This window comes from Vigna unguiculata, chromosome 4 (genome assembly GCF_004118075.2).
Source record: "Vigna unguiculata cultivar IT97K-499-35 chromosome 4, ASM411807v1, whole genome shotgun sequence".
Classification (NCBI taxonomy): domain Eukaryota; kingdom Viridiplantae; phylum Streptophyta; class Magnoliopsida; order Fabales; family Fabaceae; genus Vigna; species Vigna unguiculata.
In genome coordinates this window covers 37,805,976-37,819,648 of record NC_040282.1, presented here as the reverse complement: position 1 = coordinate 37,819,648, position 13,673 = coordinate 37,805,976, and the positions used below count along the sequence as shown (strand labels likewise).

The following is a 13,673-nucleotide window of genomic DNA, read 5'->3' as shown; positions in this document are numbered from 1 at the left end:
TTGTATGGCATTGGTATATATATGTTTCTTAGCTAAGTTATTGTGAAGTAGTAGGTTTTTGTTTTCATTTCTTTAAATAATAAGGCACATGAGTCTTATTTTAAGAGAATTATTAAGACGCACGAGTCAAGAAATTTGCTACAAGTCAAATATTAATCACGATTTGTTTACGTTTTATATATAACACGCATTCTATTTCATAGTCTAAGGAGTTCATTGGCATACTTTTCTAATATTTAACAATTGTTTTCAATTTAACATTTAGTAGTGTCTGTTTAACATATTTAAAAATGTGTTTTTAAAGAACGTTTATGCTTTTACAGGTTTCTTAAAAACAAAATATACGTATTTTTTATTGCATTCAAAAAAGTATTTTAATTATGTTTTTCTTAAAATAAGAACAATTGTATGTAAGAAAAAGGTAAAATAATCAATGCTTGTATATTTTGAGTCCTAAGATTGTAATTACTGTATTATCCTTTTTATTAATCTAGGTGTCTCTGGTCTTTCCACAGGACCACTAAGAGTTAAAAAAATATTTTATATTAGATTTTTCACTCTATGAATTTGTGTTAATTAGAAAGTTCTTATTTTACAGGTTCTTTTCTAATCGTAATATTATGATCAGTAATTACGTGTTTATGAAGCTTAAAATGATAAAAAACCTCATTAACTTTATATTACAAAGCTTAAAATAAATAATCATTTGATAGCCACAAGCGAGAGTTTTACTATTAATTTTTAGAATAAAACATTCAAATAAAATTACAATATATTTGAAAAAAGAAGCTAGTTTATTTTGGATTCAAAATCAACTCTTAAAATTTCTAGGTAATTCTTCCCTGAACAACCATCTCAGTTTGATGCATTGTGATTGCCATAGGATATAAAAGATAGTAACTCGTTAATTATGTATTATGTGAAAATTGTTAGGCATCTGAGACACGACACTATAAAAAATGTTTCATTAGTAACTAATTGTAGTGACCAAAAGTTGTTAATTACTATAATTACTAATTTAGATACAAGTTTACAAAGTAAAAAAATTATTGGTTACTAAAATAGTTATTATTATGAATAAAAAATTATAATTGGTCACTAAATTGATTTTTAAAATTAGTTACCATAATTTTGGCTACCAAAGAAAACTGGTCACTAAAAATTAGCTACCTAAATTTTGGCTACCAAAATAACTTAGTTATTAAATTGCTTTTTAATTAATTAATTAATGACAGATTTAGTAACCAATTATAATTTTTTATTTATATTAGTGACTATTTTAGTAATCAATAAATTTTAATTTTGTAAATTGATATCTAAATTAGTCACTATAGTAACTAACAACTTTTAGTCACTAAAATTAGTTATTAATAAGACATTTTCTTGTAGTGCGATAAAACAATAAATAAAAAAGGAGTGTAACATTGTTGAGTATTCTTAGAAGAACCAAAATATCTTTATAAGATCAACATATAATTCTACTTGATTTTTAATTGCTTATCTTAATTTTAGCTGTCAGAATGACTTTTTTACAATTCATTACTTGGGATAATGTGTTACAATGACATTTTGACTTTCAAATCTATGAAATTAATAAATATATAATAACAAATACTATCTACTTCGTAAATGTCAACTTAATTATAATATTCGAAAATTATTTATAATATTTGAATGATTTTTTATCGCGACGAACTTAGATTAACTTTATTAAAAAATATTTGTACAAAAATATATAGTTAGATCAAAACTTTACCCACACCATTGTCATTCACATGCAACTTTAAATTGCATTATGTTTGTTATTCAACTTTAAAAGTATGAAAAGTTGGAAATTTTATTTTGCATTATTATGGTAAGAATAATCATCATTTGACTACCATATTGTTACTACTTCGAGCTTATTTGGCTTTGATTTTTGAATTTAATGGCCAGGTTACGTGGCTTTTATTTTTGAAATGAATTTTTTTAAAATTAATAAGCAGTATGGCAGGAAGAACCTCTGGGGAAGTGCGGTTTCTCACACCTTCAAAGTTTCGATTTTTTTTTCTCTTTCGCTTATTCGTTTCTGCAGTTCTCCTTCTCTTTCTCCTTCTACTATGACGTTTGTGTTCATGCATTCTGAGTGAAGTAAATCTAAAGCAAAGGAAATGGAAATTAGTTGTCTGTGGTGAGAAGAAGGAATAGCAGAGGAACATAGGTGTCTGCGGTGAGAAAAAGGAATGGTAGAGGAAAGGAATGACAGAGGAACATAGGGTTTGTTGACCATAAAATGTCTTTATATAATTGTGTGATGGTAAAATTACATTTTTTAGAATGAATTAGAAAATAAAAATAATTATAAAAATCATTAAAATAATATTTTACATTGTAAAAGTAAATAAATAACAATATTAAAAACTGAAAATTATCGATTGTGAGTTTTAGTGTGACATTTAATTTAAATAGAATAATTCTATTAAATAAAATGTTGCATAATTATAATATAAAACTAAGTACACAATAGGAAGTATATAAGTATTAACTATTATAATATCAATAACATACTAAAAGAAGGTTAAGGCACAAAACAATGTCAATGACATAATTAATAAGAGCAACAATTCAAACTGAAATTTGCTCGCAGAGCAAGAAATTACAAATAATATTGTTCTTCAAAAGGGATTCAATGGTGAGTCAAAATCCAACACAAGGGTTAGACTACACAGCAGCATCCTCATTTGCATGGTAACCACTAGGAATTTTCACATCTGTTCACACCAAATAATTGATGATCATTGCAAAAAGGAAAAGCCATACAAAAAACACAACACAAAGAGAAAGGGTAAATTAGAGTAAAAATATTTTTTATCATTATTGAGCAAGCAGATATTTAAAACAGATTATAAACACGCAAAACAATAGGCACTCAAACATGTAATAGCAAACAATAGGATGATAAGTGCCAAAATTCAGTAAAGATTCATAACAAACTCTGGCACTTATGCTTTAAATTTGTGTTCATTTCATATTGATTCTCCCTAAACCTAAGTTTCAATCACATGCTTCCAAGTTTTGACTTAAAGAAATCATTTGATCCTATTTTGTGTGTTTTTCAGGAAAGATTAAAGAGAACTCAAGAAGAGTGAAGGAGAAAGTAAGAAATAGAGAAAATAAGGAAAGAATGCTGTCAAGGTCGCTCAAATTTAAGCAGGCTCGCTTAAGCTAAAGGCCACAACCGCCATTCTCGCTTAAGCGAGCAAACTCTCGCTTAAGCGAGAGTTCGTGCAGTGGAGAACCACCTTTGCCGCCATTCTCGCCCAAGCGAGTTCAGAGACCGCCATTCTCGCCTAAGCGAGATCCTTTCTTCAGCTTGAAGTACCCTTCTCGCTTAAGCGAGATGTTGGCTTCAGCACATCTCGCCCAAGCGAGAGGCTTTCTTTGGAATGAAGAATGCTGTCTCGCTCAAGCGAGACTGAGGTAGCTTGAGCGAGACTTCGTGGGTATATATGTTTTGGAGGTTCAGAACATCGGGGAGCTTGGAGATTTTGGAGAGAAAACTGCAGAATTGCTGGAGCTGTGACCACGAGCTACACAGAGTTCACATTTTCTTCTTCTTCTTCTTAGTTCATAGGATTATGTTGGCTACCATGAGTAGCTAATCTGCTCCGTGGGATTGAATGTAATCTACTCGAACTTGGATATAATCTGGTGATATTTATATATAGCATTTCTGTTTTATTCAGTATTGGTATTATTGTTCTACTCTTAATGCTTACTTCTATCTGATCAATAGATGTTTTGATTTTGATTTTTAGATCTGACTGGAAAGTATTTCTGAAAATCTGATTTGAACAATGATACTTGATATACTGTGATGCTAGGAATAGATCTTAATATATCAATTGCTTTTAACACTCGATCGTAATGCTGGATAGTTTGTTGAATATGTGAGGAATCAATATTTCAGGAAACTAATCTTATGAATTTTATACGCGAGGAATCGATATAAATGATTTTTGAGTGTGCATCAATATTGGTATTTTCAGATGTTATATATATTATATTCATCCAGATTACAGACAAGGGAGATAGATGAAATTCAATCCCAGTTTCTTTTACTGTATTTTTCTAAACTTTTCCGCTTTTACTGTATTAATTTCATGCAATCGTTAATGTCAACTCAAATTAAAATCTTTGTATATACATGCTGATCGAGATAATTAGTTATTTTAACTGAATCCGTTCCTCGTGGGTTCGACACTCTTACTTCAAATCATTATACTACAGTTGACTTTTGGTACGCTTGCCAAGAGACCAACAAGTATTTTTGGCGCCGTTGCCGGGGAACGGTGTTCTTTTGAAATTTCTAGTTATCTCATCCAGTTTTGTGTATATTTTTCTTTATTAGAGAGCTTATTAAATTTTTCCTTTGTACTAATCCTTGCTTGAGCTGTTTGATTTATGCTTTTAAGAGGTCAGGTTCCTGAAGATCAATTATCATTTGACCCAGAAATAGAAAAGACAGCTAGAAGGAACAGAGGCAAAAGCAAAAAGAAGCAAGGAAAGACAAGGGAAGAATCTTCCAGTACTTCCATCACACCTCAATCAGAAAACATGGAGGATCAAAGACCAGCTCCAGCCAGGAAGACACTTGGAGACTATGCTATGCAACAAGGGCCGAGATATTTTTCTAGCATAGCAATACCATCCACCACTAAAACTCTGGAGATGAAGCCAGCTTTCCTCAGTTTGATTAGTTCTCATCAATTCACTGGAATGGATAATGAAGATCCATACACTCACCTTTCTACATTCTATGAATTGATAGGAACCATGGGCTTTCAAGCAGGAGATCTTGAGCATGTGTACATGCGTTTATTTCCTTTTTCTTTGGCAGGTAAAGCAAAGGAATGGCTTAAGTCACATCCCAATCAGAGTTTGAACAGCTGGAAGGATGTTGAGGAGAAATTCTTGAACAGATTCTTTCCACCATCTCGCTACATCAAAGCTAAAGCTGATATTTCAACGTTTAGGCAAGGACCAGATGAACCATTCTGTGAAGCTTGGGAGCGGTTCAATTCCTTATTGAGGAAATGCCCAAATCACGGATTTGAGGATATTGCTCAGTTGAACATATTCTGTAATGGTCTGAGGCCTGACACCAAGATGATATTAGATGCAGCAGCAGGTGGAACAATGATGAGTGTAGATGCGGAGCAAGCAACAAGAATCATTGAGGCATTAGCATCCACAGATCATCAAGCTCAGCATAATAGACAAACTGTTCAGAGGAAGGGAGTGCTTGATCTTAGTACTACAGATGCGATCTTAGCTCAGAATAAGATTCTGACTCAACAGATTGAAGCACTGACGAAGCAGATGTCTAAATTACCAGAGCAGTTGCAAGTTGTGCAATCTTCTCCTAGTCAACAACCCATGAGATGTGACTTCTGTGGAGGAGATCATCCAAATGGTCATTGTTCTTATCAGAGTAGCTCACAAGGAGAAGTTCAATATGTGAGCAACCAAGGAAGACCAGGTAATTTCTCCAACAATAATAACTTTTCACAGGGGTGGAGAAACAATCCAAATCAGAACTTTGGATGGAAGCAAGATGCTGGTCCTTCAAACAGACAACCTCCTTATCAACAACAACAACAACATTATCCTTCGGTGCATGACAGAACATCTAAACTGGAGGATACTTTGGAAAAGTTTATGCAAGCTTCTTTGACCAATCAGAAGAATACAGAAGCTTCAATCAGAAATCTCGAAACACAGGTTGGACAGTTGGCGAAACAATTATCAGATCAGCAGACAAGTCAATTTTCAGCCAACACACAGACTAATCCCAAGGAGCATTGTAAATCTATTACCACCCGAAGTGGTAAAGTTGTGGGAAGAGGGATTGGAGACAACCTGGGTGTAGAGGAGGAGGTGTTGGAGAAAAAAGAGAGAGAGAATGAAAAAAATGAGTGTGAGGGAGAGGAAGAACAAAATAAAAGAGAGTTTGTAAATAGAAGAGAAGAAAAAGAAGAAAAAAATAAAAGTGAGGAGAAAAAGAGGGAGAAGGGTGAGAAACAGGTGCCTCAGTTGAAGAGCCTACCATACCCTCAAAATCCCTCCAAAAAAGACAAGGAAAGGCAGTTTGCAAGATTCATGGACATTTTCAAGCGACTGCAGATTAACATCCCTTTTGTGGAAGCTATGGAGCAGATGCCGACATATGCAAAATTCATGAAAGAGCTTCTAACAAAGAAAAGAAAATTTTCTGAAGAGACAGTGGAGCTTGAAGCAGGGTGTAGTGCTATAATTCAGAAGTCACTACCTCAGAAATCTAAAGACCCTGGGAGCTTCACTATTCCAGTTACAATCGGGACATTACCGGTAGGAAAGGCATTGCTTGATCTGGGTGCCAGTATAAATCTGATGCCTTTATCTATGCTAAAGAGAATAGGAGATCTGGAAGTGAGGCCTACACGGATGACATTACAGCTAGCTGACAGATCCATGAAGTATCCCTATGGTGTGGCAGAGGATGTCTTGGTTAAGGTTGACAAATTCATGTTCCCAGTTGATTTTGTAGTAATGGATATTGAGGAAGACACTGAAGTTCCTCTAATACTGGGAAGACCTTTCATGAAGACGGCCAAGGTCATTATTGACGTTGATGATGGCAAATTAAAGGTCAGGGTGCAAGATGATGAAGTCAACTTTAATGTATTTGAAGCAATGCAGCACCCAAAGGACAAGCAACAATGCTTCAGGATGGATGTGATAGATGAACTTTTTCTAACATCCAGGAAGCAATTAGCAAAGGCAAGCCCATTAGAAAAAGCTTTGATTGGTGCTTGTGACGATCTGGAGGAAGATGAAGAAAAGGAAGTTGATGAATACCTAACACATCTGAATTCAGCAAAAGAAATTGAATCAAATATACAGCAGGAGAAATTGCAACAAGAAAATAGAACTGAAAGTCAGAAGCTGGAGCTAAAGGTATTACCTCCTCATTTAAAATATGTTTTTCTTGCAGATGGAGGTAACAAACCAGTGGTGATTAGTAGTGCTTTAACGGCTTCTGAAGAAGAAAAGCTGATTTCAGTTCTTAAAGCCAACGAGGGTGCAATAGGTTGGACTTTATCTGATCTTAAAGGAATTAGTCCATCCTACTGTATGCACAGAATTCATATGGAGCAAGACTACAAGCCTGTAGCACAGCCTCAGCGGCGATTGAATCCAACCATGAAAGAGGTGGTTAAGAAAGAAGTAATGAAGTTGCTTGATGCAGGTATGATCTATCCAATATCCGACAGTGCCTGGGTCAGCCCGGTCCAGGTAGTTCCAAAAAAAGGAGGTATGACTGTTATTTGTAATGATAAAAATGAATTAATTCCTACTAGAACAGTCACAGGTTGGAGAATGTGTATAGATTATAGAAAATTAAATCAGGCCACTAGGAAAGATCATTTTCCTTTACCTTTCATGGATCAAATGCTAGAAAGGTTAGCAGGGCAAGCTTTCTATTGTTTTCTGGATGGATATTCTGGTTATAATCAAATTGCAGTGGATCCAGAAGACCAAGAAAAAACTGCTTTTACTTGTCCTTTTGGTGTGTTTGCTTACAGGAAAATGCCGTTTGGATTGTGTAACGCACCAGCAACCTTTCAACGATGCATGCTTGCAATTTTCTCGGACTTGGTGGAAAAATGCATAGAAGTCTTTATGGACGACTTCTCTGTATTTGGGGCTTCATTTGATCAATGCCTAGAAAACTTAAACACCGTACTGAAGCGGTGTGTTGATACCAATCTGGTTTTGAATTGGGAAAAGTGCCATTTTATGGTAACTGAAGGTGTGGTGCTGGGTCACAAAATCTCTGCCAAAGGTATTGAAGTTGATAAAGCTAAAGTGGAGATCATTGAAAAGCTGCCACCACCCAAAAATGTAAAGGGTATCAGGAGTTTTCTAGGCCATGCTGGGTTCTACAGACGATTCATCAAAGATTTCTCCAAAATTGCCAAACCACTCAGCAATCTGCTCAACAAGGATACACCTTTTAATTTTGATGTTGAATGTTTGCATGCATTTGAATTGTTAAAACAGAAATTGGTCTCAGCTCCTGTGATAATTGCTCCTGATTGGAATTTAGGCTTTGAGTTAATGTGTGATGCAAGTGACTATGCCATAGGAGCAGTTTTAGGACAGAGGAAATCCAAAGTTTTTCATGCTATACACTATGCTAGCAAAGTCCTTAATGAAGCTCAAATTAATTATGCAACAACTGAAAAGGAATTGCTAGCTATAGTTTATGCATTGGAAAAATTTAGAGCATATTTGATTGGTTCATCTGTCACTGTATATACTGATCATGCTGCAATTAAATATTTGTTAACCAAATCTGATTCAAAACCAAGACTAATTAGATGGATCTTATTGTTGCAGGAATTTGATTTGGTGATCAAGGACAAAAAGGGAAGTGAAAACTTTGTAGCTGATCATCTGTCTAGATTGGTTAATACTGAGGTGACCAACACTCAATCAGAGGTGCAGGAGGAGTTTCCTGATGAAAAATTGATGATGGTGCAAGAAAGGCCATGGTTTGCTGACATGGCAAATTTCAAAGCTGCAGGTGTTACACCTGAAGATCTTAGTTGGCACCAGAAGAGGAAATTCCTGAGAGATGCACACCAATATGTGTGGGATGATCCTCATTTGTTCAAAATTGGAGCTGATCAATTGTTGAGAAGGTGTGTATCCGATGATGAGGCAAAAAGCATTCTGTGGCACTGTCATAGTTCCCCATATGGAGGACATTTTAATGGAGAGAGGACAGCTGCAAAAGTCCTCCAGTCTGGATTTTATTGGCCCACCTTATTCAAAGACGCACACAAATATGTGCAACACTGCAATAGCTGTCAGAGAATAGGGGGAATCTCAAAAAGACATGAAATGCCACTGAATATCATTTTAGAGGTTGAGGCTTTTGATTGTTGGGGAATTGACTTTGTGGGACCACTGCCATCTTCTTTCTCAAATGAATACATTTTGGTGGCAGTTGATTACGTGACAAAGTGGGTTGAAGCAGTAGCAGCTCCTAAGGCTGATGCCAAAACTGTAATCAAATTTCTCAAGCGGAACATCTTTTGCAGGTTTGGTACTCCAAGAGTGTTGATTAGTGATGGTGGTTCACACTTTTGCAATGCTCAACTTCAGAAATGTTTGGAACACTATGGAGTGCGGCACAAAATTGCATCACCTTATCATCCACAGACCAATGGACAAGCGGAGGTGTCAAACAGGGAAATCAAGCGTATTCTAGAGAAGACTGTGGCATCTTCAAGAAAAGATTGGTCAATGAAGTTGGATGATGCACTCTGGGCTTACAGAACTGCTTATAAATCTCCCACAGGTTTATCCCCATTCCAGCTGGTATATGGTAAGTCATGTCACTTACCGGTTGAACTGGAGCACAAGGCATTCTGGGCCTTGAAATTCTTGAATTTTGATTCAAAGGCAGCAGGAGAAAAGAGAAAACTACAGCTGCAAGAATTGGAAGAAATGAGACTCAGCGCTTATGAGTCCTCTAAGCTCTACAAGGAAAAGATGAAAGCGTATCATGACAAGAAAATTCTCAAAAGAGAATTTTATCCTGGTCAATCAGTGTTATTATTCAATTCCAGGTTGAGGCTATTCCCTGGAAAGCTAAAATCAAAGTGGTCAGGACCATTTCTTGTTAAGAATGTGAGACCTTATGGAGCCATTGAACTAGAGGATCCTGAATCTAAAAGAAGTTGGGTTGTAAACGGGCAAAGGTTGAAGCCCTATCTTGGTGGTGAGATTGATAAGCTCGCCACAATCATTCAACTGGATGAACCTTAAATGAAACAGGCGTCAGGCTCGTGACGTTAAACAAGCGCTTCCTGGGAGGCAACCCAGTGTTTTAATTATGTTTTTGCACTTTAATTTCATCTTGTGTGATTAAATATGTTTGTGTATATAAGTATGTGTTGTGTTTAAAATTCTATGTTTGTGTGTAAAAAGGTGAATTTTAGCATCCAATCATCTCAATAAGGCAAACCATGCAATTTTGGTTGTTTTCAAACAAAACTGGTATGTTAAGCATGGGAATGAGTTTTGGTGCCAGAATTGAGATCATCAAATGCTAAAAATTGCCTTGTTTTGGCCAAATTGTGAAATTTGAGTTTAAAAGCTTGATTTTGAGTTTGTTGATGTGAAACCTTTTGGAATGATAAAGAATTGATTGAACTATGGTTTGATGTGTGTTTTCGAGTTATTTGGATTGAAAGGATCATGAATCAAGTGAGGAGAAGTTGAGCAAAAATTTGAGAAGTGGCAAAATCAGAAATTTCCAAAACTGCACAAAATCTCGCCCAAGCTAAACATGTCTCGCTTGGGCGAGATATGCAGAACCTGAACCATTCATTTTTGCTGATATTCTTGCTTAAGCGAGTTGTATCTCGCCTGAGCGAGAATGCCCTGCACCAGGGGTGTTTTGAGCGACAAGCCTCGCCTGGGCGAGACTTTTTATTTTTTCCTCTCACGCTCATCTCGCTTAAGCGAGAATGGCTCGCTTAAGCGAGAATTCGCGTTTAAGCGAGGGACAGTGGCTGATTTGCTCACTTTCTCACTTCTCTCCAAACCCTCGCTCACCTTCTTCTTCCTCAGTTTTGAGCGCGCCCTCACTCACTCAAAGTTCTGCATTTTAACTCACAAATTTTGTCTCCCTGTACTAATTTCCTTTCAAGGTAAGTTCTATTTCTCATTCTCTTCAATTTCACCAAGCATAATCACGTTTTTGCTCTTGTAAACCCTAGGTAGTATCCATGCTATAATCTGATGCGTTTTCTGTTTATACTGTGGGGTTTAGTTTGAATTGATGCTGAAATTGAAAAATGTGAGTTGCTTATGGTTGAATTGTTTCAAAATTTTTCACCATTTGAAGATGCACTCCATGTGTTTGATAAAATGCTCTACTTAAAATGCCATGTTAAAATTGTTCTTGTTTGTGATTGGTTAGTGAATTAAGCTAAATTGGTCATGTTTTTGGTGGGTTAATTCTCATACTTGCAGGTCAATGGCTAGAACGAAGACAACAGCTAAACATCCCGTTACTGAACCGAGCAAAGGGAAAAGGAGAAGACATGCAAGTAGCTCTTCTTCTCCTGAAAGGCCAATAATCAACCGTTTTAGAGATCCAAAAAGAGAAGAACGTTATGAAAAGATAAAGAACTGGGTCTTTATCAAGGAAAGAAAGGTGGTTCTACTTCCAGATGAATATGATCCTTTCTTGAATGGCCTTATCAGGAGAAACTGGATGAAGTTGGCTGACCCGCTTCCCAAATTTGACCCAGAAATTGTCAGGGAATTCTATGTGAATGCTTACTCTGAGGACAATCCTGGTGAAAAAAGATCAAAAGTTAGGGGGAGGTGGATAAACTATGATAGAGCAGCCATCAGTGAGTTTCTTGGTAACCCACTACCTTTACAACCAGGGCAACGCTGTGACTTCACAACAAGAAGGAGGAGTCATGAAGCTTATGACGAAAATGCAGTGGCCCTCCTTATATGCGCTGCAAATCGATCCTATCAAGTCGGACCCACTGGAAATCCTCTTAGAATTCTGAGAGGGGATATGAAAACCTTGGCTCAAGTCTGGACCACATTCCTACTTGCCAACATAGTGCCCATTGGCCACGTGTCAGACTTGAACGTACCTAGATGTCATCTCCTTTATCACATAATGAGGGAGGATCTCACTGTTGACGTCGCTACAATTATATCTGAAGAGATCCACAAATTTGTGAGATACGAAGTCAACAGTAGGAATGACAAGGCAAAAGGTGCTTTGGGTTTTCCGGCCTTGATCACAGCTCTTTTCCAGGAACAAGGGGTGGAGGTAGAACTAACTGAGAAGATAAGACCATCAATTACCAAGAAATTCATTGAACATTTCTGTACTCATCCAGAGGACTTGGAGCAGCAAGAAGAGCCCCAGCTGGACCAACAAGCTGAAGATCACCCAGCTGCAGAACAACCAGCCAGAGAAGAACAACAAACAGGGCCTACACAGCAACCTCAACTCAACATGAATAATGAGTTGCTTGAGCAGATGAGATATCTGAGGTTGCAGATGGAGCACACTCACCAGCAGAATGCTTCCATTCATAGAGGACAACTCCACCTTCAGGAGTACCTCTATCACAACGTCAGAGGACCATACCCAGGCATGACTCCACCAGATTTTTTCACTTATCTACAGTGGCCTGGGGACAGTCCAATTTTCCCAGGGGGAGGTGGACCTGATGCTGGTGAGGGACCATCAGGAGCTGCTGATGCAGATGGAGCAAACATCGAGGATGAGATCGATTTTGGAGGAGATTGATCCACATCATCATTCCACCCTTCGAGCTCTATAAATACGGTTCCATTGTTCTTTTTATTTTAGTATTTTTGCAGTATTTAGCAGATGGAGCAAACATCGAGGATGAGATCGATTTTGGAGGAGATTGATCCACATCATCATTCCACCCTTCGAGCTCTATAAATACGGTTCCATTGTTCTTTTTATTTTAGTATTTTTGCAGTATTTATGTAATTACTACTATTTTGCTTTAGTTGTTTGTTATATTTTCTAGTTGCTTAACTGTTTAATTTTACTTTTTGGCCTAGTATTTTGTTATAATATTTAGTTGACAGCTAAAACTTTTTGGGAATCACTTTGAAAATCTTTCTTGAGAAAATTGGTTAAAAAGAAATCTGATTTCAGTAAGTATCCTGAGTCTTGAACAACTGAGTGAACTGAACACAGAGGTGAAAAAGGAAATTTTGGTTGAATTTATAATTAAACAGAATTAGGATATTAGTGCTGCATAGTTAGTCAAGATAATCAGTTGTAACAACAAGTGAGATACCAAGGAAATAAACCAGAAAACCCAGTGAGTGTGTGAATCCTTAAACAGTTTGAGTGTTTTCACTGTTTGTTGACAAATTGATATTGCTTGAGTTTTCATTTGATAACATCACATTTGAAGCATGGAAATGATTAAGGCAATTTTGTTGAAATTATAACTCAGTGCCAAATAGCCAACCTGTAAATAATTATCTTTTGTTGATAGCCCATTTGAGTTTAATTGTTTGAATTATGCACCTTAACCTTAACTTGAATTATTATCCTTTCCCTTTGCACACTTAGGGATAGAGAGCATAGGTGTATTTTTCAACTGTAAGGGTAATTGGTTGGTAGAATTACACTTAAGGAAGAAAAGGACTGAGTATCATAATTCACTCTCTAGTATTGTGTAGGAATGTATATATTGTATATATTTATATTCAAAAAAAAAAAAAAAAAAAAAAAAAAAAAAAAAAAGGGGAGAGATAAGAGTGAATTATAAATGAAAGAGAAATTTGGTGTATTGAGGTCTGAATTATGAGGAATGGAGAGTAGAATTGGGCTTGAATTGTAGTTATGCTCTCTTTTCTAAATTGTGCTTTTTGTGATCTTGAAAAACCATTATTCTTGAAAGCCTAGCCTCATTACAACCTTGAAAAGACCTTAAGATCCATGCTGATTGTGTGTTTGTGATTGGATTGAAAATGACTAGCAATTTTGATTTGTTCAATTTCAGTGGAAAAATGAGAAAAACACATGCCTGTGAGATTTAAGAGAGAAT

The 13,673-nt window shown here is 36.2% G+C and overlaps 1 protein-coding gene and 1 non-coding gene across 2 annotated transcripts; one reads left to right on the top strand and one right to left on the bottom strand.

Annotated features, from left to right (window-relative positions):
- Positions 1 to 4,443: 4,443 nt before the first annotated feature.
- On the top strand, positions 4,444 to 5,873 carry LOC114180878. Its single transcript, XM_028067169.1, has 2 exons — positions 4,444 to 5,763; positions 5,868 to 5,873. Exons 1-2 carry the CDS (start codon positions 4,444 to 4,446, stop codon positions 5,871 to 5,873), a joined length of 1,326 nt encoding a protein of 441 aa, XP_027922970.1.
- LOC114182793 lies at positions 4,988 to 5,093 on the bottom strand. The gene has a single exon (XR_003604229.1). It is a non-coding gene; the product is annotated as a small nucleolar RNA R71 (small nucleolar RNA).
- Positions 5,874 to 13,673: the final 7,800 nt, after the last annotated feature.

Bases quoted from the DNA above. Each gene is read 5' to 3' on its own strand.
- LOC114180878 (XM_028067169.1), top strand. From the start codon at position 4,444: ATGCTTTTAAGAGGTCAGGTTCCTGAAGATCAATTATCATTTGACCCA.